Below are 24,234 nucleotides of genomic sequence, written 5' to 3' on the forward strand. Positions count from 1 at the left end.
GAAAGAGCAACTAGGACCCCTAAAATGGAGGGGGAATTTTGGTATCTGTCAGCCTCAACCGACTTCAACCGACCTGATAATCCGAATTACGAAGCAAACAGAATCTACGCGTCAGAACAAAGCGTGGTGAACCTGCCACCAGCTGAGAGCGTTTACATTGGCGGAATCCTTGGGTCTCATTGACCTGATTTGTGCTGCAGTTCGTCTTTGTTCCATTGAGACGGAATGTGGCGAGGTACTATTCGGGATTTCCACATCAAAGGCGCATTCTGTGGGTCGCTGAATTTGGTCATCGCGAATCGGGTAATGGTGTTCCACGACACCAAGCTGTACGAGGACGGGAATACTGGCGCATTCGAATATGGAAGCCGGGGTTTTCTTGGGTTGCAGGCGCTATAGGGGGGTGGTGCCAGAGGATTTATTGCATGTTTAGATGACTTAACAATTCCTGCGGGTCTAGTCATCCCCGGAAAGGTCTCATCAGCAACTGCCACCTGAAGGTCTTGGACACTTGTTACTTTATGCTGTTCTTATCAAGTATCTGGGCGTTCGCTTTCCAGAATACGAAGACTAATAATTAATATGTATTTATACTATGTAATGGGCCATACGGCCATCGAGAAATATTGGACCGACATCGCCAGGATATTGTTAGAAAACGAAGTGTTCCTGGGCAGGCAGATATCCTCCTGTTAATACCCTTCTGTTGGCATTTTGCACATATGCGTACTGGTTTTCCAAATTTCTATTATCTATAAATACAGCATACGGGAGACTCCAATATCCTGTTCAATGGTTTGGGTAGTACATCCAACGGCTGCGAACACAATACCGAAATATCTAGCATAGCAATCCATTTCCACACTATTAATTGTACTAGATCATACTTACGTTTTGTTATCAGTTATACATTCTATAATTTATCACATGTCAGAATTGCCGTTCATATTCTCCCGGTGATCTTCACTTCCCAAACCCATGGCTTTCTATGCTGAGCAATTTGTGAGTTAGGCTTGTGAGAAAGTTTGTAAAGCTGATTTGTATTTATCGAATATATTCAGATGACCCTAGAGAAAAAATGACGAAAGCTTCAAATAAGACGCCGCGCCTTCTTACATTACCACGCCATAGGTTTACCATCCCAGGTAACAAATGTCCCTGAAGTCGTCGTCTTAGTAGCCAGATCAATCTAACATCTTCAGTCAGCTTGCGAGATGCCCTGGAGCAAGCAGTATACTCACTTGTGCTAAGATGCCCTTCACGCTGTCATCCGTGGTCATCGGTGGTTGCGCAACTCCAACGCTATCTGCAAACTTCTGACCATTGTCCGTCTGCACCCATCTAGTTCTACCATTAGCGTGAGTCCTGATAAATAACGCCCATTCAATCGAAGATTAAAAATAGGAATGTTGTTACCCTGGATGGATAGCTAAAGTAGTAATCCCCTTCTCCTCAAAATGCACCTTTCTAACCAAATAGTTCGCCGCCGCCTTACTCAATCCATACGCCAAAGATGGAGCGTTGCCTTCCATCTGTCCGATAGCGCCCAGAGAGCTACTAATGAGTAAGAATTTGGCACTTCTTCCTTTCTCAACAGCTGAGAGAAGAAGCGGTCGCAGGGCTTGATAGAGGGCAATCGGCCCAAGCGTGTTCGCATGGACGTGGGCAAGGATGGAATCCAACGACGTCTCCATCACATCATTGAAAGAAAACCCGACACCCGCATTGGCGATGAGAATGTCTACATGCTCAATCCTATGCTCATCCTTCAGCGTTTCGTAAAGAGTGTTGGCAGACTTGGTGATTTCCTCGGATGAGGTAGTCGAGACGTCCAGGAGCGCGATGATCAATCCGCTGCCTTCAGCCAACGGCAGATTTTTCAGATCTGATGTGCCGGTGCTTGCAGAACGTACAGTTGCGATGACTGTGACGTTTGGGCGCAGAAGAAGGGAGGCTGTGAGGCCGAGGCCAATTCCTATGTCGAGTTCTCGGTTAGAAAAGGGGCACCACACGACATTAATAGGGGTAAAAATGAAAAACCTCGGTTTGCGCCTGTAATAATGTAGACGGTATTAGAGGCCATTTTATAAATGCTTGAGTATCCGTAGGACTGTTTGGGCGACTTTGATGCGGTGATGGCGTCTCGTGTTTGATGGAAATGAGAGGGGAATGTTGTTTGAGGGGAATAATTAGCAGCGCTTACATTTCCACGCATTAAGTAAACTCGCTTCCGGGAGATGTGCTTCTATTGGAAGACGGACCGAGGCATGCGTCATCCTCATTCGGTATTGGAGGAGCAAGGTGGATGTGAATAGAATCACAGACTTGCGTTGATGGGAACGTGCAGGGTCTGGCGATTGTGTGGCTCGCTTAAAAAGGGGTTGTTAAAGGGGTTGGAGGGACGAGAGGATGACCCGACCAGTCCATGCGAGCCCTCTTATTCCGTATTCTGAGGTGAGAGAATATAATATAGAGATGCAGTGCATTTATTCTACTATAAGCTGCCCAGAAGCTCTGTTGTTGGCCTGAAACTTTCCTACTTGCGGATTTGGTAGGAGACCAAGGGAAATCTCGGCAGGGAGGCGGTGCTTTCCTTGGGGCATATCAATGCAATAATCCTATTTTCTATGCATACCTAGGTACCTAGGTACAAATGAAGGATATCTGTGACTAAGTGCGCATGGAGTCTCGGGGACGGATAAGAACCCAGCATCGCCTTCGGCAGAACATCAATTATTCCACTCCCTAGAGACAACTTAAAAATGCCACTATCGGCTTACTAAATCGTTCAATTTGACTCTCCACCCTGATTATCTCCATTGCATATTCTACTGTACAACAACCACTTATCGACCATGTACCAATTTAAACACTTCCAACGGTTAGAACCCAAACATGAAACCCGACCTTTCACACCCATTGTCCCCCACCCCAAGGAGGTACTCGGAACTTCACAACGAGCCAGTCTGCTTCTGGACGAACTGGGAAAGCGACATCGCTGGCGCCTGGTTTCGAGATGGCAGATTGTCACGACGTTGGGGAGGTTCCATGAACCCCGCCTTCGGACCGGGTTGAACTCTGCTCAGAATGTTAGGATGTATTTTATAGAAAGATTCAGGTCTGAGACTTACATTTTAGAATGCCAAATGAAATTCTTCACACTGTCTTCCAGGTCCTTCATGTGCTCTATAAGCTCCCCCTTTGGTCCAAACTCAAATGTTATGGCGGATAAAATGGGGACTTTCGCTGTGCTCCCTTTGGCGTATTCCTCCAATATGTCTTCGATTCGGCGTAGGGTCCTATTGCAGTGGTGCTGCTGTTCAAGCCAACCCTTCGTGCCCGCATCGCTGAGGATTTGGGTTTGTGACTTGCGTTGTAGGGCCTCCAGCAGACCGCGTAGTTGAGCAGACTTTGACATTATTCTTTGGACAATAGCAGGCGTGCTGCGGAGGTCTCCAATGATGATGTTTATGGCCTTAATGGTCTCGATGCCGGCTCCGATTGCAGCTTCCATTGCGATTGAATCCTTGGACGAGGTGATATGGTTGAAGACAGCAGAGCGACTCGGGAATGGTTTGGTTGAGGGCTTGGTTGAGGGCTTAACGTGAGTGAAATGTTCAGCAGTGTAATTCTGTTTGGAAGGAATTGTTATCGGATGAGGAAAAGGTACAACACGGAGGAAGGCCACGTATATATGCTGAGGCAAATTGTGAGATCCAATGCAACAACTCATAATGTCTTAGAAGTGTGCCACAGCTGAAACTCGACGAAGAAAGACAAGTGAACCGTGAGAAATCTAGAATGTTCGGGGAGTCAGACAACACTAATTGGACTTCGGGAGAGGCCGTTTATGAAACAAGCACGGCTCAGTATATTTTTAGAGTTGTGCTTCTTAGCATCTGTCTGATACTTATGCTATAACAGTTGATAAAGAAAAGGCTGTGATGGCTGATCCTGCGAGTTATCTGTCAACCAATAGATCCCATGGCCGGGAAAGACCTCCAGCACTCTGAGTCCCTTTTGCTTTACTATTATACAAATGACAGGTAGAGGCTCAACGCTTGCGTTTTGGTAATCTAAGAAACAATCGTGGTGAGTCAACCCCCCTAATTAGTGGGACATCGAGACATATTCGCGCGTCATTTCAGCCTCACGCCCGATGAGACTACGAAATGTTCAAGTGGTAAGTAATGATAACGGCTAGCAGTATTTGGATTGAACAATTTTGAGCATATTTCGAGAAAGTAAAAGTCATATTAAAGGTAATCGCAAAGAATATGCCCTTGGAATCGCCAGCAAAGAAATAGGTAAGCTCAAGCTCAATAGAAAACTACTCCTAGATCAAGCCACACTAACCCTTTTCCCCCTAAACACATTCTCAAACCCACACCTCCCTCTCTGAAATCTCCGCCTCTGCGAAAATAAATAAACGTTACGTGCCACATATCAGAGAATACAATTGCTCCTAATCCCGCAACAGCATAATTGAGTCACCCTTAGACACCTCACTAGCATACTCCCTCTCGTCCTGATACACTTTACCGTAAAGAGGAGGTTCCACCATGATCCCGTGACCTCTCGCCCCCCAACAAAATTCGTACCTCTCATGCGAACTACCAACTATCTTCATCCCGAGTTGTATGGCTGTGTCCAAGACAGCATCGAACTCCAGCCGACGTTGAGTGACATCCGCAGGCGATTTTGTCTTAAAGTATGGGTCGAAAAGCGATTCGAAGAGTGTGATAAAGTCTGCTCTCGGAGATTCTTTCACAGGGCACATTTTCTTTTGGGGCTGTTTTGCGTAGTAAACCCCAAACTTGCTGATGTGAACGGGAACAGTATTACCTACTGAAGCAACGAACTTATTAGCTTTTCATCTCAACCGAAGAGAGGTAGATGGCCATACACTCAACCCCCCAAATCATAGCCCGGAGTTTATGGAGCGAGTGTACTTCCATAGGTTGAAACGGGAGGAGGGTTTGATGAGGGTTTCCCTCAATCGAGATAGCCTTCAGAAGAATAGACGCGATAATATGGTGAGAGATGCCCTCGCGGTTGTTGTGCTCGAGAAGGGTCGAAATCTCCGCCGGCGTGTACTGATGCGGGTTGGGGAAAACCCTAGTGTCCTTGCCGTCAGTGAGAGGGTGCGGGGGGGGCGGGTCTGGGAAGAGTATGGCTTCAATTCGCGCCGTAGACTCGTTCCTGGAGGAATATGGTGTGCCGGCACTAGCTATCCACTTTTCGACGTAGGAACCCAATGCGCCGTAAAAATCAAGGTACGAATATTTCACCTCATCTCTTGAAAACCACCAGTCGGAAATCGATTTGTCCCACGCCTTGGGAAAGCCGGCAAGTTTCTTTTCCAGTTTGGCACGCTCGTCGTTAGCATGGTGCAACTCCTGTAGGTGAAGGTGGTCCTCGGTACGGTGGTGACGAAGACGAAACAACAAAATGGCACAGGTGGCGAGAAGGATCAGCAAACACAGCGACAGTGGGAGAGCCACGGCGAGGACGACAGCAGTCCGGGAAATCATCGTTCGTCGCTTTTGCCTTCGGAACCGGATTCAAATGCAGTTGAAGCAAGGTGCAGTTGAAGCAAGGTGCAGTTGAAGCAAAGTGCAGAACAAGACAGGATACTGGAGCAAGCCGGCCAGTAGTCTAAAAATCGAATTCTTTGTCTCTCCTCAAACGCCAGGTTTCACGCCTAGCTTTGCGTCTTTGATACCGACCAGGTCACGAGTTGCGCAGCCAGCCGGTACTCTGTCTGATTCAAACGGCCGATTCTGTGAGGAGAGTAAGGAAGCGGGTGCTCTTCCGGTCTTGGGCCGTTTGAATATTGGAGCTCTGCAAGCAACCGCTGCCCCCATGCACCCGTCCAGTTGGCGGCCCCCTGAATCTCAGCGCTCTATCGAATGGGCTGATATTGGGCGTTTGAAGGATGATGGACATTGGAAATGATTCCTTTGCATGTTTGGAATGGGCGGAGACATTTCTCTTTGAGTACGCTGCAAATGGCATAAGAGGCTTTCCCACCGCACAAAGAAAACCCCCGCCCCCCTTCACCACACAATTCATTCCTCGCCTACTACACAAATAATTACTCACCCGACAATGACGAGCTCACAAAGGGAGGTAGTCATCTGCATCGATATGGGAATGACTGGAACAGGTATGTCCTCAAGATGGCCCTTCTGCAACCCATAGGCGGGAATCTGACCTAACCGTGTCAGCAACGAGATGGCGAGACAGCAAATTGGACATACCGTGGGCTAGCCCAAGAGAATACAAAATCCCGACCAAAGTGGCATATGGCACCTAAGACAATGATGGGCCTCTTATCGCGTGGGGCAGCTAATGCGACGGGTACCCTTTCACCCAGGTTAAAGAATGCTTCAAAACATTCTTCACAACCACCAACTTCTCAAACACCCCCAGTACTGTGCCCGGGGGACCAGGTTCACAACTAGAGCTCCATCGTTGGGTTCGCCATTATCTAGGCGCCTTTTGCGCCGAGGTTGTGGCTGTCATAGACAGAGATGCCGCCCCTAAGTGGCGAGACGCGGATGTGATTTGGAACTTCACCGTCCCTGGCAGCTGGTCTGCGCTTCCAGTCGTAGCAGACTTCAAGCGGCTGGCGGGAGAGGCCGTGTCGCCATGCTTCCCGAACGGCAAGGGCTTCCGCATTTGCTGCGATGTGAAAGAAGCTACGGCGTCAGCACAGAGTCTTCTGGTTGAAGGCTCGGTCAGCAAAAAGAAAGAATACGAAGTTGGGAACGTGGTGATTTCTTGCGATATCGGTGGGGCCACCACGGATATTGCTATCTCCACAGTATCCAGTGCTGGAACGCTGACCACTTGGCCCCAGTTGGAGACAGAATCAGCGGGAATGGTCAGCATCGAAAAGGAGTTTTGGCTCCACGCAAGCCACTTTTTCCGAAGCGTAGGAGCTTCAAACCCTGACCAGCTAGCTCTAGAGATAGCCCGAGGTAAGAATTTTCAGAGGGCGAGAGCAGAATTTATGAAAGGTCGGGCTGAGGAGCGCGTCAGTATCACGCTCCCGGATTCTTGCAATGTGGAGAAATGGTCGCCTCTAGAGGCAACAAGCCCTAGAATGTCAACCATCAATGGAGGCAAGCTTTCCATACACAGGTAACTCCCCCAGAATTCCAAGTCGGTGGCTTCTCTAATATTTGCCGCCGAAGGGATGTGTTCGAGTCGTTCTTTAGGCAGTTCGCGGAACATATCGAAGCGGCGCTCGACGAAGCGGTCACAACTGCAAGAACAGCAAAGAAGGAACCTGTACGCCAATATATCCCAACATCTTTACGATAGCTAACATACCCAGGCTGTAATCGGATTCTGTGGAGGCGGATGTAGAACTGAATACGCCATCAAACGTTTTCAGAGCAGGTACGATCCGATTCCCATCGCGGATCACACCCACCTCACAATTCAACCGTAAGTGCAACAATCCGTCTCACACCGGCGAGTTTCAGCAATCTAACACTCGCAGTGAGATGGCAACTGTCGTGGGCAGCACCTTGATATGGGACCAAAACAAGCTCAGTGAGTTCACAAGGGAGACGAGCTTCGGCATCGAGACGAGCGACAGTATCAAATGGAGGCGCGCGGAACTAAACTTGGTAAGCAGTACACCACTTGCCGGAGTTTGCTTTGCTGACAAGGCAGGCGGCGTCGAATTTTAGCCGGGCATATCCTTGGGTTGTTAACTTCCCATGCAACAAGCATGGCAGTCACAACACGCATAGGATGGTCATGACATCAACTCCGCCCCCGGACAATTCTTCGGATGGTAAGAGTAGTTTCTCTAGTTTCTAAACCCAGCTGACCTTTCAAGCTTTGCGGCTCCTAAATTCTAAGAGTTGGGTCATTGAAGTTGATCTCCGGAAGGAAAAAGGATCCACACTTTCGTGGAATCGGAAGTACCAGCTAGTTTGCAATATTGCTGGACCACGGGACATTGACTTCAGCGCCCAGTCTCTTGTGACTGAGGAGGATATTCCTTGTAGAGTGACGCGAGAAGGGAGCTACGAGTGAGAGGGGCCACTAGAACGCCGCTGGGCACCCTCTTGAACCTTTGCTCAAGCCTCGTTTTTAAAATGGAAAGGACGGCTGGGATAATTCTCCACGACTTGGGTCGTTTTAAAATAGCTAGTAGTGAAATTGAAAGTAGAGCTAACTTAGCTCGAATAGCCAGTCTAATATTGGGCAGGGGAAGGCAGAAATAGGATCAAAATTAGTCACCCAATCTACGAGCATTTTAGAACTTGAAGAACTCTTTAAGGATACTTCTAAGAGTTCTAGATAACACAGCTTGAAATGAACGGCAGAGTCTTGCATGCCAATGAATGCGATAATAATGTATTTAAAAGATATTGAACTTGTGGGTACCTGTATTCATCTGCTGATCGCCCCGTTACAAGGCGCGATTGTATGTATGCTCGAAAGTCTGCAGAGTTTCATAACGAACCTACAAGAGGAGTTAGCTTCTCTGGCAGTGGATATCACTTGGCTTCTCTTCTTAGTCGTCAACGCTACTAGTTTGTGGGAGTTAATTGTATGCAGGGACACTAGCCATTCTCCATGTCGAAGGACTGCATATTGTACAGAGGGCATCCCTAATTGCATAGCCATATGTAACCTCCCACAAAAGGGATCACACTTGCAACTCTAAAGTAGTTGGCGATGGAGCATGGAGAGACAACAAAATTAACATACCTCAGGAGGGCTGGACTTCACCAAAGTGTCACAGTTGGGCGACGAGTTCTCTGCGGAGTGCAGCTGATGGGTAGTCGGTAATGGTTAAAGCTGTAGCGTTCGGGTTGACGAAGGAAATAATTCAGAGCCTTCTCAGGTTTAATGATCGAAGACGAGATCGAGCTGTTTTTGGATGCAATTTCGACTGCAGATATGAACAATCCGCAGGTAGCTGCCTGGGATTTCATGGATAGAACATAAGCATCCGGGTGCTTCGGTATAGCCAAAAAGGCGATTGAATTGGGCGGAAGCCCCGGACGGGATGAGGTAATGCCAGATTGTTGTTTGTAGCTGCCCTGCTGTAGGATTCCCATTTAGGAACGTATATGCGACTGCAGCTTTCTAGAATTTGACGGGTTATCCACCGCTCACGATGATCCAACTAACTTCAGCCAGACTCCTGAGAAGCAGTGTTGAAGTCAATGGTAAACAGCACATCCTTCGTCGTCTCAATTGTCACCCATTCCGCATTCACATGATTGCTTGTGCTGATTTGACCCCCAAAATCGGTTTCCCAATCCGTCACATCCCATTCAAGCCCCTTCGTTGTGATAGTAGAGGGCTCCTTCAATGGTATGATCCCAACATGTTTTCCCAAATAAATGTCTCCAAAGTTTTCTCGAGCTTTGATCTTATGTTTCCCAGACTTCAAAACAAATGTAATGCCTTCGCTTGAGAGAAGAAACATTTTCCCAGGTGTATAGTCCTTTTGGAACATGTAAAGATGGTGTAGGACAGAAATTCCCTGATCAACTCTTCCGCCAAGTCCTCCCAAAACAGTAATATCCTTCGGATGAGCTCTTTCGGAGGACCAGATGTGATTGACAGCTTTCGTGAAATCTGTGGTATATTGATCTGGATCATGTGTAATACTCACGCCTTTTTGCTCCCAATATTTTCGGACATCAGGGAGTAGAGAGTCAAGGTCTCCAATAACCAGATCCACTGCAAAGTCTAGCTTACTAGATATATTTAAGTCGTGAATGCGGTTCGCTCCCCCATCAACTGCGACCCTGTACACAGAATTCCCCCATATTTTGGTATACACGGAGGCATGTAGCTCCAATGGCTGGTTTAACACGACAAGGGCAGATTCCTTGTGTGATTTAGGGCCGCCGGAGAACACATCGGCAGGATGCCAGGTCGTTTCAGCTGTCGCTGCCATCTGGGTAGCTCAAAGTTGACTTGATCTTTTTTGAGTTGTTTATATAGGTGCAACGTATAGATAAACGTCCTCGGTGAGTATTTGCGGATTGAAGCTGACGTTGTCGAGTCAAGTTTGACAGATGATTGGTGCGGATTGGGTTCCAGTTTTTTACGACACCAGCTTGATCACATGACCGGAGTCCGACGACAAAATTCCGGGACGCTTACAAAACATTCGAGATCTATCGAAGCTCCAATGTTTTCGCGCCGCCTTTCTTTTGTTTAATTCAGCATCTCGAATCGCTCTCTTTAACGTGAAGTTTTCTCCGTCATGTTCAGGTCAGCAGTCCAAGCCGCGCCTCGGCGCCTTTTACCTATCCGATCAGTCGTCAAAAGTTCTCCAAGGAGGTTTATAAGCACAACACGACCGTCGCAGAAGTCAGGAAGTTGGAAGGGTAGTGCGGCAAGATGGGCGCTAGCTGGTGGAGCAGTCTACTATTATAATACAAGCAATGTATTTGCAGAAGAGCCGGAAGGTACGTCATCCAGAGGGACAGAGAGTTTACAGAGTCTAATTAGAACCTCAGCGGCGGTTCAACGGCTAGACGAAACGATAAATAATATTAAAGAATCCGATCAACCAACGGTAGACGCTATCGTGGAGGAGAAGAGACGAAGAGCGGCAGAACGAGCTGCAGAAGAGGAGCGACGAGAACGAGCCGCGGAGGCAGCGGCTGAAAAGGGAGGCGCTGGAGGCGAAGAAGAGGGCGAGGGAGGACTAGACGATTTGGAAGGAGAGGCGGATGCCCAAGGTGCTTTCAATCCGGAAACGGGAGAGATCAATTGGGACTGTCCATGCCTGGGAGGGATGGCACATGGGCCTTGCGGAGAAGAGTTCAGAGCTGCATTCAGCTGCTTTGTATACTCGAAGGAGGATCCGAAGGGAGTGGAGTGTATAGATAAGTTCAAGTAAAGCTACCTTCCCGTGGCGTCGGTGGATGAGGCTAACACGAATTTTAGGGGTATGCAGGATTGTTTCCGACAACATCCTGAGATGTATGGCTCGGAATTAGACGATGATGAAGACGAGGTTGAAGAGGAGCTTCGCGCCAGACAGCATGACGAATTGGCATCCCAATCAGCTCCCGAATCGAAGGAAGGAAGTGATTCAACTGCGGATGAGCCAACTGCGGATGAGCCGGCAAACCAGCCATCTGTCACATCGGTTCAAGAACGTGCTTCAGCTGTAGATGCACCGGGATCCCAACCTTCTCCTAATGCGGCGGAAGGTGCTTTAACGGGAACACAAACAACAGCCGATGAGAAAGAACCTACAATGACATATCGCGATAGTCGGAACACAAAATCTGGCGAAGCTCAAAAGGCTGGAGATGAATATGGCGAGCTAATACCAAAGGCGGCATCGGATGCTTCGTCGAAATAGGTATGGGGAAGGGGGAGCTGTACAACATTTATATGTATTATAGACTCAAAATGCATAATGAGGCGCAAGATGTACTACTCTCAAATACACAACTCTCCTAGACGATATCTATGGCTCCCCAACCTATCTCTCCATATTTCCTAATCTCTATCTGAAGCATCCTTTTAAAATAAACAAATACGTACCTTACTTTTCAGTACTGGAGCTTACGAGTTGGGTTTGAGAGCCTAGAACTCAGGCTGCTGCCTAGACTTGCTTGCTTTGCATATATCGTGGTAGAGCTGGAAACGCAACGGAAGGAGGGCGTGATATTTTTATAGCGAATAATTAACTATCTGGATTTGGATAGTGTTAATATATAGAGGCTTAAACAATTATACTTTCGTACCTGTAAAATGTCGGAAGGGATGGGGAGAAGATCTGCGGAAATCCTGTCCAGCCAAGCAGGTCGAGATGTTGCCTGCATAGCGGCAGGAACAGGAAGTTGCATTACTCCGAAGGTCTGGACCCACTCCCTCCATGGCGTCGCTTTGTGGCTTAACAGAAGAGTCTCACACCGAGGAAAAGTGACGTCATTGTCGTTGTGCGGATACTGGTCCGCTTCCCTGATGCAAGCAGCCTAGGCGCGCATCCACCCAGTCAAGGTTTTGTTTACATAAGAGGGAGCATACGACTTCTTCCGACTTCAAACTTCACGAACATCGATCAAAGTCACCTCGCTCAGTCCCTCCCCATAGCCGATCGTGAGTTTTCTGCCGGCGTTTGAGTTCTGCAGTAGATGCTTACCTTATCTAGCGATCTTCTTTGCTCAAAATGTCGTACGCAGAAGCAGCGGCCAAGGGCCCCAAGCAATCCCCAGAAGAGGTATGTCGATACTTAACCCATTTTACTCTATGGCCTCCCTCTATGTGCTGGAAGGGAGCTTTCCCGGCACAAATGCCGCCGAAGAACACCTGATACGCTCCATAACCATAAATAAAACCCAAACCTAACAACCCTCTTAGGCACGCGCGCCTGCACCCCCAGCGGTGGAGCACACCGATTCCCCCACCACCTCATCCCTCATCGACGTCGACACCGACTCCGTGCACACCGTCCCCTCAGATTTCACCTCGCAAGCCATCCAAACAGAAACGCAAGCCGACCGCTACGAGCATGAGGCGGCAGCAGCCAAGGCCCGCGCAGAGGAAGAACTAAACTCCAAGAAGGAGGCTGCCAAGAAGAAGGCAAAGGACGCAAAGGCCAAGGCAAAGAAGGAGATCAACCGTTTTGAGGCCAATAGCGATAACCCCGTGTTTGTTGGGAATGCGATTGCGGTTGCCGCGTTGAGTGCCGGGTTGGGCTTTGGGGCTTATAAGAAGTATTCTGCGGGCGAGCTATCGTGGCAGGTCGTCGGTGCTTGGGCTGGTGTTGTGGGTGCATTTGCTGTTGGTGATTATTACTTGAGCCGGTAAGTAATCCTTGCATTGCTTTTTTTGATGGTGGATATGGTGATGGATGATTTGGGTGCTAATGAAACTACAGGTATCTCTTCAAGAACAAATACCCGCCAAAGAACTAGGAAGATGATGATACGATAGAGGAAATGGGGTAGGCTTGGTTGCTAAGATAAGGCGTACATGGCTGTTTATGATATAGGCTTTATTTTCCTTAGTGCGCGACTCCCAGCTCTGGTTTTTGATGCGGCATTTTCAGTGCCATGATGGGTCATTCGAGTATCTTCTCTAAGAATACTGATAAACGAGGATCATAGTTTGCACAATGGATTGTTGATAACCATTCATCTTATTCACATTCTCGGTCTTTCAAGGCCACCACCACGTGACCTGACACCGCAGACGCAACTAATCAATCTTTCTTAAGGTGCATTTCTCGCGGTCTATGCATAGGCCACGTACGCATAGAGGAAAGTTCCTAAGCCATTATAGTACTGCAACAGCCCTAGAGAAATAACAAGTCCGAGGGCCTAACCGCGCTGCTGGATACATTGCGCTAGTCGTTAAGCAGACTGAGCCTTAGTACAAATCGTCTAGTCCAGCTAATGGATAAGGTACACGTTTAACATCACACTAGCAGCTTACTTCACCCATTTAAAATATTCGGAGATCTATAGTTGGTTTTCTAATATCTGTTCAAAGCCAGAAAGAATCTTAAAAAAAAATTTGGGTCATTAATTTATCATTTCTATTCATAACGTTCAACAGACTATGATATGATATATCTCTGTCTGAGTTTAAATGCCCGCCACGAGCGCCCCCATTTGCTGTCTGTCTAAAACCACGACGCATAACTTAGAGTACTTGGAAGATGAAAAATGTGTTATTTACATTGGGGGAAGAGACACCCCTCGCTCTCCCGCCGCTCACTAACCATCTATTGGTGGGGAGCCATGCCAAGGGAATTGTTCCCGCCGTGGAAAGCAACGAATTGCGACTTGAACATGATGTCGCCGTAGATTTGCAGGTTTGATGCGATGGATTGGACGCCGCCAAAGCAAGCTATTCGGTCAATACGTTAGCCATTATTCGGAAGTAAAAAAAATAAGGGGATGGGGGAAACTTACTGGTACCAGTGTTATCAGCTGGGGCAAAATTGATATCACTGCCCTTGACAACGGCCATATAGGCACCATTGATATCAACCGACAGGTCAGGGAGCTTAGCGTTGCAAGGGAACACAACACCTGATGTTTCTTTGACTGCGCCAGATACTTGGCTGTAATATGCGTTGACCACAGCGTCGTTGACCAACATCAAGGTAGTTCCGGTATCAGCGATGGCCTGGGCACCAGGGACGGTGATCGCAGTTCGGCTGCCAACTTGGAACTTTTGGGAGGTGACTTGCCAGAATCCTTGGGTGGTATTGACGGGTGTCCAGGTGAGGGATCCATTGAACCTGGCGGTGTCAATGCGTCCAAATTCGTAGGCGCCGACGGCCGCTTTGCGGAGATCTGCGGTGAAGACGGGTTCGGCAAGGCTGGGCATCACGTTGTCGAAGAAGGTCTTTTGCTTCTGGGGCTTAACTGTGTTGAGCTTGGAGAAGGCTAGTCCGACAAGACCGTTGGAGTTCGCATCGGCGACGAAAGATGCGGATACGGCTGTGGCGAGTTCAATGGCCTGGTTCTTCACCGATACGCCTCCAATGTCGACTGTATCGGTTCCCACGTTTCCTGAGGCTCCGGAGCCATCTCCATATGAGATCGAAAATGTAGCTCCGGGCATAGCTTTGAAGGTTGCGGATTTGGCGGGGTCGAAGTTGGTGTGGCCCTTCTGAGAGGCAACTGAGAGCTGCGTGTTGAAGATCCACAGATCGGAAGATCCGGAATCGAAGTTCAGGTTCATGGTTTGTCCACCGATTGTGACTGGCGCCAGGTATTCCACATCTCCCCTCTCAGGAGTTGCGGTGACTATGCCAGTCCCTGCAGCAGCAGAGACGTTTGAAGCTGCAGCCCCCGGCGCCGATGCTCCTGCTGGTCTCGATTTGTTCCCCTTCGTCTTTACATTCCCCACCTTCCCATTCGTTAATGGCGTCGCCTCGTCCTCCGACAACTGCACCGAGTTGATCACATCGAGGAGTCCCGGGGGAAGTGGAATGCTATATTTTCGGTGAGCGTTGAGCAGAGCTCTGTGACCGGCTCCTGGAGATCGCTTGAAGTGAGGGTTTGGTACTCGCTCGACCTTGAAACTTCGCTTTTGGAGCGGTGCGTTTTCTGGGGCGGGTGCTGGTGCTGCCAGTGCCAAAGTGACGAGGGTGAGAACACAAAGGGAGTGTAGTGAAGGCATTTTTTTTTTTTGGTTGGTATTTTTGTTGGGTGAGTAGTATCGTGAGAAGTAGATAATATGGTAGGTAGGTAGGTGAACTTTTGTCCCCGTAAAATCCACACCAGGTGGCAAGCTAGAATAATTTAAAGGAGCGGTGGTTCCTCAGAACAAAGTGATTGTCGATGAACAGGACAACAAAAACTACGCCCAACGCATTCACCGATAGAGAGTGAATAGTAAGTAACAAACAAACTGGGATCCGGCAGTAAGAGAAGATGAATTGAAGGAAGAACGAACAAAGATGAGAGAGAAAAGAAGGATGTTTCGTAGGGGCGCACTAGGGGAAGAAAGAAGAATAGCAACGGAGAAGAAAGATGGAGAAGACAGAGACAAAGACAGAAAGATGAACACTTCTGTCTTCGGGTCGGTGATGGCGCGCATTGACTTGTACACGCTGCCCCACCCCTTTGGGATGAGCATTGGCCATGGCAAAGATCAAACATGGCCCAGGGCCCCAGGCCGGCCGGAGGATATCAGACACCAGCTGCCGCATGACGGTGAGTGGTGAGGCATCGTGCTACGAGTACGACCACGACGGAGCGTCGACATGCCCGATACAGGTACTCGTAGGCCAGGCCAGGGAGCCGCGGCTAAGTATGGGGGCATTAGGGCTCATGGCGCGACGAGTGGACACGAAGGGGGGGTCACTGGCGGGTACCATTCGTACAGAGGTACGAATAATAGCACGCACTACTAGTACTTGATTTGAGGGATGATGGCGTTTTGAGCGTTTTGGTTTTGAGCAAGTCGGGATAAAGATAAGAGGACGAGGTGAGGTGAGGTGAGGTGAGGTGGGAAGAAGCTTGCCAAGTACCTCCGTACTATACCCGTACCTGGAGAGTGGAGGAGAGGACGCGGTCGTATGGTACGAGTCCCGTAGGAGGGAGCCGTAGTAGGGAGCCCTTGGCCTTGCAGTGTTGCAGGGCCTGGTCTGGTCGATGTCTTGTCTGCTTGGCTGGTGGAGGTGTTTTAAGGTTCGCAGGCGAGGCATGGCGGCTGACGACTCAGGGGCAACGAATGGGCCTATTCCTAGGGGTTGTTGTGACGATCAACTGGAAGGCTCCGCTACGAGAGTTGAGTGGCTCGGAGGGGGGATGAAGGATGGCGAGTGTAATCCGATGTCGTAGGGGGTTGGTATATACGAGTACCGCACGAGTAAGCGTAGCGCTTGCCAGTGGCCTCTATAGGCGCCTGTAAAGGGGATGGGAGATGGGAGATGGGAGATTACAGGCGGGTGGCGATGGATAGAAGCAGCGGCTGTGTATGAGTACGTACAGTAGCCTCGGGACGCAGCCGTGATGCGGTGCGGCTATTACTGAGTGCGAGTAAGGCAGTCAGTAAGTAGGCTGGCTCTATCAAATAGCTGTAGGCACACTCCGGGCGGTACTGTACCGTACCGTAAGGTAACTCGTACTTGGTATCCTCTTGTGGTCCACAGTCCACTGTATAGTTCTCTCCACTCGCGCTCCTCCTCAGGCTCCCTATTCCCCCTGATCACTCCACTCCGTACGAAGTACCACCGTTGTGCAATGTGCAATGACACTCCGTTCTTCACATAAGGTACCAGGTACCTCAAGGGGGAAAAGCCCTAAAGGTCTAAAAAAAGGGGTCTCGCAAAAGTTGAAACGCAATGCCATCTACGCAGCCAACGCTTGGGTCTAGACTTCTGCCCGGGAGAGCGCCACAGCCGCGCCTCAAGAGATCGGCATCGGCGCTGTTCGACGTTAGGCTTTTAGACTGTTCCTCGGTGCGCGTGGCACTGTATCACCAGTACGAAGCACAACTCCGATCAAACAGAATGCGTCCCCATCCCATTCCACAGCAAACAATACTTAATGCAGGCAACATTCGCCTCTCCCGGCACTGGGCGTTTTCATGATCGACACCGAGCCGTGCGTCCAAAGCCATCCATTCCGCCAAAATCGACTTAGCACCGCCCAGGGATGCGGTTGGAAAACAAAGATCCGCTTCTAGATCCTCTATGAGGAGTGACGAGGCGCACACGTAGCACCTACCCACTCTTACTGTCTTTTGTACCTAGGTAGTAGGTATCTCTACTTCACACCTACGAAGGTAAAGTAAGCCGCCGAGCTGGTTGGCCGCGTTGGCTGACCGCCGAGCAAGGCAAGGCTGCGTGAAACGACCTCTGAAACGGCACCCTCCTGCCCAATCATCAGCACCGCGATGGTCTAGCAGTCAGACCACGAGAAGCGAGTAATCTCCATCTTCTTGGCCTACCAGATCATGAGCCTTGAGGGCCAGTGGCTGCTATACGCCCGACTCTTCCCAAACCCCAACATCGGTACTCTTTGGGTACTCAGAGCTTGGCCAGCCTAGGAGAACCACGGCGCATCACGGGTCAAGTATTTTGTCCTCGATGGCCCTCGCTCAGGGTGACGGCCGTACCGTCTCAACTATCGGATCGGGGCTCCCCGTGCAACCCTTGGCTTGTCATGCCTTGCTCAACCTCTCCTCAAAAAACCTTTGCACAGCTTAATTAGCTCAGTGGTCAGCCTCAAGCATTTGCATATAGACCTTCCGATTTAAAATTAAAAAATAAAGGTTAGGGCGGTGCATCCTGGGGAGCTTCCATGTGCACAACTATGAAGATATTCCCCGCTTGAATCCCCGCTAGCTTTCTGCAAACATCCGCAATTCAATCTAAGCCACGAGCGTCCTTGACGGAGATCATACACTATAATCATAATCATACAGCAAGGCGGAGCATGTCATATTCCTTACCAGCAAATCGGGCAATTTTCTCCCATGGATCATACATGCAGAGCCTCCCTTCTTTTATGCGTTGGATATATCGTTGTTTTGCCGGGCTTGGTCGATTTCGTAAACAGCGTTTATTTATGCGAGACGTTTAGCTGGCCTTGGTGTTGTTTGGAATGCTAGAACAACACATATAAACGTCCGTCCCAGCAGCAAGAAGCCCAGGCTGATGGGTGTCAAGTGAACGCCCCTCCTTCCCTTGCCCATGCGTGGTAGAAAGTTAAAGGCAGATGCTGCGGCTGTAGATTCATGCGCCACGGCTACCTATAAGTTCTGTGGGCGATTTCCTACTCCTAACTTTCTCTGGTGGGTTAGACTTTTTTTATTCTAGACATGTCGGTAAAATGAATCTAGTTACGATATATTTCCTACTTCATTGTTGCTTGTTTAAGGTTCTCAGCACCCAAGAAGCATTTGGATTATCTCGCTCCTATAATAAATACCCTGAGGCATTATAACTTATGGGACCCTATAAATATTATGGGAGTATTCTCCAAGGAGTCCCAAAGTCCCAAGATATTCACCACCCTAAAATAATCATCTCAGGAGGAGTATTATTCCAGGATAATTATCTTGGGGGCTGAATTCTTATACTGCTCAAGTCTTCCTGGGCAAAATTGAACAAGCCAAAAGATGAGAATATTTAAAATCCATGGAAGTTCGTTCAATGAATCCAAATTATGGCCTTTCCCACAACCCCTTGTTTCCCAGGACCTACAGTCAGCCTCGCTTACAATATCTCCAACTCCACACCTCGTTCTGAATAACCTCCAGTATCACAAAGCTCTTTCACGATGATATCAAGTCATGCAGCTGCCAGAGATATCAGCAGAGCTCATCGATCACATTTTTGCCGCTCTCTTGGACTTGATAGGTCCGAAGAAGACCTTGCGCCTACGTGTAGTAAATCGTAAGTTCAGACGCCCGCTGCCTGTGCAACAGATCGCTGACGGCTCCAGAATTTTTCAACGATACGATCGTACGCGCTGTGACAGACAGCTATGTCAGATATCGAAATGGGCCTTTCCATTATTGGCTCGATAAATGGATCAAGCCCCCCAAAGAGAGGAGTTGGAGCCAGTATCGCAGAGTGTCGCCGCCAATGATGTGTCGTTTTATCGAGGCCCAGATGAAATCTGACTTCGTTCAACTTCCGCTTTTAGCCCTGAGGGACGTACTGCAAACATTGGATGAGTTGTCTCCTGTCTCAGAGCCGGAACGGAAGAAGCGGGCTCGCCAGATTTACCAAGCTGCGGCTGACTACCTGGATTGGGATCGGGACCACAAGTTCGCACTGAGCTGGCCCGGTAATAACCCGCGGATAGAGTCTTCAGACGTGGATGAGAAGAGACAGATCTTGTTTGGAGCTGCTGTTGTTTCTGGCAATATATCGACTGTTCGAAATCTGCTCGAAGACGCCCCCGTTGATGTCAACTACGAGAGCCCATATCTCGGAAGACCGCTACAATTAGCAGCTCGCTGGGGTCATATTGTGATACTGGAGCTTCTTCTTGTTCACGGGGCGGATCCCGTAGCAATGCAAGTGCAAACGAATCAGCTCCACCCCGCGGACCACTATCAGAGTCGATCCTGGGGGATGTACTACAGTTCCCACGGTAGCGCGCTTCAAGTAGCCTGTCTTGCTAGGCATGTTAGTATTGTGCGTACTCTACTCCGACCCCAAAACGCGCTACCATCGGAGCACTGCCGTTCCGCACTCTGTTCAGCGAGTCGGGGTGGACATGTTCAGGTCATTCAAGCTTTACTAGAGGCACTTCCCGACCTTGACGCGGCATGGAAACACCACACTCTTTTAACAGCCTGTAGACAGGGCAGTTTGGAAGTAGCGAAGATGATGATTAGGTTGGGGGTACCGCCGCATTTCATATCGACGAGGTACGGGTGTCGTCCACACACTGCCCTTCGGGTCGCAGCCATGCGGGGGCACGCGAACATTGTGCGCCTTCTTATCGAAAACCTGCCGGATATATGTAACGATCGCCAGGCATTGTTAGAAATGATAAAAATCCCCATGGATCTTGCCGTGCGATATGGACATCTTGAATGTGTCGATGCACTCTTCAATCTGGGCGGCTTCAATACAAATTACTATTGGGCCCACCGTTTGATAACGGGCGCTATACCGCACCTTGCCTTGGTCCGGTTACTTGTACGTCTTGGAATCGACTTGGATCAGATCGGCCCTGGGAAGGACATCACCCTTGGCCAAGATGCACTGCTGGATGCGGTTGAGAGGGACCGCGAACCAGTAGTCAGGGTACTGCTAGAGCTGGGAGTGCCGCCAAATAGTCCCAACCAGCTAACCCATCCGGTGCTACGTGCTAAAGTCTATGACAATGGTGACGTCCTGAAGACACTCTTAGAATTCGGCGGAGATGATATCGATGTGTTAGGCAGTGTCTACACGGCCGACTTCAAGTTTGAGGCTGGTAGAGAACCGTATCCGCGAAGGATTGGAGACCGTAGTCGTGGAGATGATTACCCCAAGGGATGGCGTGGAAGGGATTTCTAAACCTTCCGAATCATAGGGGAATGCATTGAAATGAACCCGAACTGAATTAGGTTTCTAGAGTCCGCATTCATGTATCGTTTCTAGGAGCTGGAGGTAATAGAGTCATCTAGTGGATCTATAGACCGCTCCTATTCGTAGATGAACTTCTCAGCTTACCGTCGTGGAGGTATGTATTTTCGTTTTGTTGGAATATTCCGAGCATAAGAGCTACGAGATAGACTTATAAGCTGTCTCTGATCACTGGGCAAAGCGGGGATGGTCTCCTTATCTACCGCTTCCAGTAGAAGGGAGATAGGAGCATTTTGACAGCACGGCCTACCTTTTGCTCACCTGAATCACCCAATATAGCCTCTCGCGAACCCCCTTCCCCACCTACCACAAGCGAAACTAAAAAAAGGGGGTGGGATAGCTCAACTTCTATTACAAAAGTAGGGCTTGGGGGGGGGAAGGCAAAAAATATTTTTATACACCCCGGAAGCAAAAGAGTTCGGCTTGGGCGATTACTTATATCTCTTGTCGCTTTTTCGAGTTTTGTTATTTTGGTCACTTTTTTGGTCCTATCGATCCTCTCCAGAAGACAATTTGACCTGAACTACCTAGCCAAGTGGCCGCCTTTTGTCTTCCTTAAAACACAAATTATTTGGATTTATATAGGTCAGGACAAAGCGGTAAATGGATAGTCAGGTGACTATCCTTACATGGCCCATACATGTACAGGTACTAGAGATAATACCCCTCTCATCTCGACTCTCTATAGCGATAGTCGATCGCCCTATAGTAGATAATCTCCCGTCTAGCCGACAAGAGCGCATTAGCTAAGAATACAGCGACGATGGGAGTAGCTAAGGATCGATAGAGCAGCCCTGCTCATCTTTCTGAATAGAAATGGATTGCCTTCATATTAGGATTGACGTGTAGTACTACCTATGCTGTTATATGTTTGTCGTGCTTATCTTTTTATCACGATACTTCCGTTGCCGAGTTTATATATTGGTTTAAGCAAATACCTGTCACATACGACCATAGACTGAGGAGCAATGGGCATCTCGTTCGCTCTGCTATGCACAAGCCTCAGAATCATTAGGTTAATAAGACCTCGCCTCCTCTCTTACCTATACCTAGAGATCTAATAGTATAGATAGTACCCTAAGTATAGCTTGTAGGTGGTAAGTCCTCTAATAACTAGCTCTATGCTTCCACTTAGATCGGATTTAATATATTCCTGTACGTCTTCATTCTAATATTTGTACCTAAAATAATAGATCGGAGTCTCGAAGAAATCCACGAGATATTAGAGGCCAAAATATTAATTCGGAAATTCAAAACCTATATATACCTGGGTATCGAGCACTTATTTTGCTACCGAGGTTTTGGGCGAGAAGGAGTCTCCACTTTATGAGATAGTAGAGAAGAAAGCGTGGCCTCTTAAACAGATAATTACTTAAATAAATTATTTAATACTATATAAGTAGAAGTTTGGCATGTTGGTTTCCCAGCGTGAAACATCCACCAGGGCTCGTCAGCAACGGAAACGCAAGGAGTCTTCTCAGGTTATATCTAACGTGACCCTTTGGGTTCTAGCCAAGGAATTGCACCTCGGGATATGCTGGGTTCGGTCCACTAAGAAGACCCTCTTCAGGCTTTTCATCCAGCACAAAGTGGAAGAAGTCATGCAAATAATCCGCTACGATTTTGATCGCTCTTGCGCCAGGAAACAGTCCTAACAGCGCCTCTTCCATGTCATCTGGCATTTTATCCCGCACCTCAGCAACATCTGCAATGAACGGCAAATCCCAAAACGCCGCATGAGCTCCACCTGTCAAACTCAGTTCTTTTTTCCATACCCGTTGCTTGGTCAACATAGACCAGAACTTCCCCCAATCGTCAGCAGAGGTGGTATTGTGGCCCTCGGCACCCCAGAGAATGAACGACTGCTTAGTTCCAGGGTTGTCAAATCCAACATTAACCACAGGGCCCCACAGTGCACCGTCGAGATTTACACCACCTCTGATCCGTGTATCGTTCATCATCGCAGCAGCAGCTGCAGCCCCGCCAAATGAACCCCCAAACATGACCGCTTTGGAGTTACGGCCTGAGCCTTTGATTCCAAGTTCATTAAGCAAGAACGAGGTATCGTCCACGCGGGTACTTAGCGAGAATTCGATTGATGCCACGTCTGACTTGTTGGTATTCCCTCCCAAGGCTATTGTTCCATCTGGGAATTCCACAATGTCGGTCTCAAAAGGATGATCAATAGAGATGACCGTGAAACCGCGAGAAGCCACTTCCTGAGCGAACGCGGCATAGTAAAATCGAGTTGTATTTAAGCCAGTTGAGAGTACCACCACTGGCGTTTCCCTTGTGTTGATCGGCGGCGATGTTTTTGGGGAGCAGAAGACCACTTCTATGCTTCCTAGAACTCCGGCGGGCCAGCCGTATGGGGCCAAAATGTTGTCTTCGGCTGCTGCAACAACGGGAGGCATGTACGGGACTTTTTCATTCCGGTAACATGAATTTGGGGGCACCGGGTCGAATCGCGAGATCATGATACGGCGGTGGTCAATCGTGTCAAGGCCCCAGGGGTCTTTTCTTGTTTTGTCTACCAATTCAGAGTTGCTCATGGACACTTGAAATTGGCCGCTTGGTCTTGGAAGTAGAACGCCATTGCAAACGGTAGAGAGCAGAGCAAAAAGCACAACGGAAATCATCTTGCTTAAACCCGGGCCCACCACTACTGTTAATTGTAGAATGGCTGTAAGTGCTGGCAAGGGATTGAGGTCGACTTTGTTAGGGAGAAATGCGGCACAGGCAAGATTAAATATTATCAAGTTCTCGGGACAACTTCGCGCCACGCTTACGTAGATAGAAGACATGCCTCTAGAGATCTACGAAGGTTGCTACTTCGTAAGTATTCGTGATTTAGCTAGTAGGGTATATTATTATTGGGGGTACTGCAACCAGGGCCTGACAGCAATCTACAACTATCTATTGCCCCTGGTAGCTTTAAGCGCATCGAGTTAATACCCCTGATAATAGTAAGCCCTACTAGCTAAATCGTAAATACTTACCTTATCCCAACAACCTTCCTTTATTAGAAGTTCCCCGCCATTGCCAAGACTTTTGACCGCTTTATCTGATTTACCCCTTTTCTTTTCTCCCTAACCTATTTCGAAAGGTATAATTATAGCCCTAATAGTATTTAGAGGTATATAGTCGTTAGGAGGACTTAATTTTAATAGTTACCATTTAATAGTTAATAATATAGGCAAAAAGGTTTTCCTATTATAGCTCCTTAAGCTAGAGCTCTAAGGCTATTCTAGGGTTGTCTATTACCTACTTCTTATTATATAAGCTATGAGCTTTAAAGCTTTCTTGCGGCTAAATTGAAATCCAAAAGTTGTAACGTATACTTGCTTCCAATGAAAAAGACACCTCTAGCATATCTAATGCCGTTTTTAATCTTTTCTTGTCGTATCAAAAAGGGTGTGTCTATGAGCCCCTCTATACGAAGTACTTCATCTAGGATATTAAAAATACACGAACAGCATAATTCATTTCCATCAAAGTTTTCTTCTGCCCCATGTCTAGCTGTCCCCAGCACTACTCTAGAGTTTACTCACCCTGAAGCGTACTCCCCACGTCTCTCAACTCTAACCCGCTGCCATCCGCAGATGCAAAGCTCGACAAGCTCGACAAGCTGGTCTCCCTGTTCCTTGCATCCGCGGCTCTCACGC

The 24,234-nt window shown here is 48.4% G+C and overlaps 10 protein-coding genes across 10 annotated transcripts; 4 read left to right on the forward strand and 6 right to left on the reverse strand.

The window, feature by feature from the left end:
* Positions 1–1,117: 1,117 nt before the first annotated feature.
* On the reverse strand, positions 1,118–2,083 carry BP5553_09367 (NAD(P)-binding protein; the record flags this gene model as incomplete). Its single annotated transcript, XM_032017990.1, has 4 exons — positions 1,118–1,189; positions 1,242–1,341; positions 1,417–1,975; positions 2,041–2,083. The coding sequence occupies 4 exons, from the start codon at positions 2,081–2,083 to the stop codon at positions 1,118–1,120; spliced, it is 774 nt and encodes a 257-aa protein (XP_031865897.1).
* Positions 2,084–2,951: 868 nt separating this feature from the next.
* BP5553_09368 (uncharacterized protein) lies at positions 2,952–3,514 on the reverse strand (the record flags this gene model as incomplete). Its single annotated transcript, XM_032017991.1, has 2 exons — positions 2,952–3,078; positions 3,132–3,514. 2 exons carry the CDS (start codon positions 3,512–3,514, stop codon positions 2,952–2,954), a joined length of 510 nt encoding a protein of 169 aa, XP_031865898.1.
* Positions 3,515–4,465: 951 nt separating this feature from the next.
* Positions 4,466–5,534, reverse strand: BP5553_09369 (uncharacterized protein; the record flags this gene model as incomplete). Its single annotated transcript, XM_032017992.1, has 2 exons — positions 4,466–4,845; positions 4,907–5,534. 2 exons carry the CDS (start codon positions 5,532–5,534, stop codon positions 4,466–4,468), a joined length of 1,008 nt encoding a protein of 335 aa, XP_031865899.1.
* A 577-nt stretch (positions 5,535–6,111) lies between these two features.
* On the forward strand, positions 6,112–8,058 carry BP5553_09370 (uncharacterized protein; the record flags this gene model as incomplete). The annotated part of the gene is made up of 8 exons (XM_032017993.1): positions 6,112–6,169; positions 6,238–6,379; positions 6,436–7,149; positions 7,203–7,299; positions 7,346–7,458; positions 7,514–7,643; positions 7,690–7,813; positions 7,859–8,058. 8 exons carry the CDS (start codon positions 6,112–6,114, stop codon positions 8,056–8,058), a joined length of 1,578 nt encoding a protein of 525 aa, XP_031865900.1.
* A 1,108-nt stretch (positions 8,059–9,166) lies between these two features.
* On the reverse strand, positions 9,167–9,943 carry BP5553_09371 (Thiamine pyrophosphokinase, catalytic; the record flags this gene model as incomplete). Its single annotated transcript, XM_032017994.1, has 1 exon — positions 9,167–9,943. The coding sequence occupies one exon, from the start codon at positions 9,941–9,943 to the stop codon at positions 9,167–9,169; it is 777 nt and encodes a 258-aa protein (XP_031865901.1).
* Positions 9,944–10,255: 312 nt separating this feature from the next.
* On the forward strand, positions 10,256–11,368 carry BP5553_09372 (Uncharacterized protein; the record flags this gene model as incomplete). Its single annotated transcript, XM_032017995.1, has 3 exons — positions 10,256–10,460; positions 10,512–10,893; positions 10,945–11,368. 3 exons carry the CDS (start codon positions 10,256–10,258, stop codon positions 11,366–11,368), a joined length of 1,011 nt encoding a protein of 336 aa, XP_031865902.1.
* An 813-nt stretch (positions 11,369–12,181) lies between these two features.
* BP5553_09373 (Uncharacterized protein) lies at positions 12,182–12,929 on the forward strand (the record flags this gene model as incomplete). Its single annotated transcript, XM_032017996.1, has 3 exons — positions 12,182–12,232; positions 12,373–12,818; positions 12,893–12,929. The coding sequence occupies 3 exons, from the start codon at positions 12,182–12,184 to the stop codon at positions 12,927–12,929; spliced, it is 534 nt and encodes a 177-aa protein (XP_031865903.1).
* Positions 12,930–13,741: 812 nt separating this feature from the next.
* On the reverse strand, positions 13,742–15,150 carry BP5553_09374 (Acid protease; the record flags this gene model as incomplete). The annotated part of the gene is made up of 2 exons (XM_032017997.1): positions 13,742–13,866; positions 13,932–15,150. 2 exons carry the CDS (start codon positions 15,148–15,150, stop codon positions 13,742–13,744), a joined length of 1,344 nt encoding a protein of 447 aa, XP_031865904.1.
* Positions 15,151–18,774: 3,624 nt separating this feature from the next.
* On the forward strand, positions 18,775–20,500 carry BP5553_09375 (uncharacterized protein; the record flags this gene model as incomplete). Its single annotated transcript, XM_032017998.1, has 2 exons — positions 18,775–18,877; positions 18,927–20,500. The coding sequence occupies 2 exons, from the start codon at positions 18,775–18,777 to the stop codon at positions 20,498–20,500; spliced, it is 1,677 nt and encodes a 558-aa protein (XP_031865905.1).
* Positions 20,501–22,077: 1,577 nt separating this feature from the next.
* BP5553_09376 (uncharacterized protein) lies at positions 22,078–23,208 on the reverse strand (the record flags this gene model as incomplete). Its single annotated transcript, XM_032017999.1, has 1 exon — positions 22,078–23,208. One exon carries the CDS (start codon positions 23,206–23,208, stop codon positions 22,078–22,080), a length of 1,131 nt encoding a protein of 376 aa, XP_031865906.1.
* Between the last annotated feature and the right edge of the window lie 1,026 nt (positions 23,209–24,234).

This window comes from Venustampulla echinocandica (assembly GCF_003357145.1).
Source record: "Venustampulla echinocandica strain BP 5553 chromosome Unknown scaffold_10, whole genome shotgun sequence".
Classification (NCBI taxonomy): domain Eukaryota; kingdom Fungi; phylum Ascomycota; class Leotiomycetes; order Helotiales; family Pleuroascaceae; genus Venustampulla; species Venustampulla echinocandica.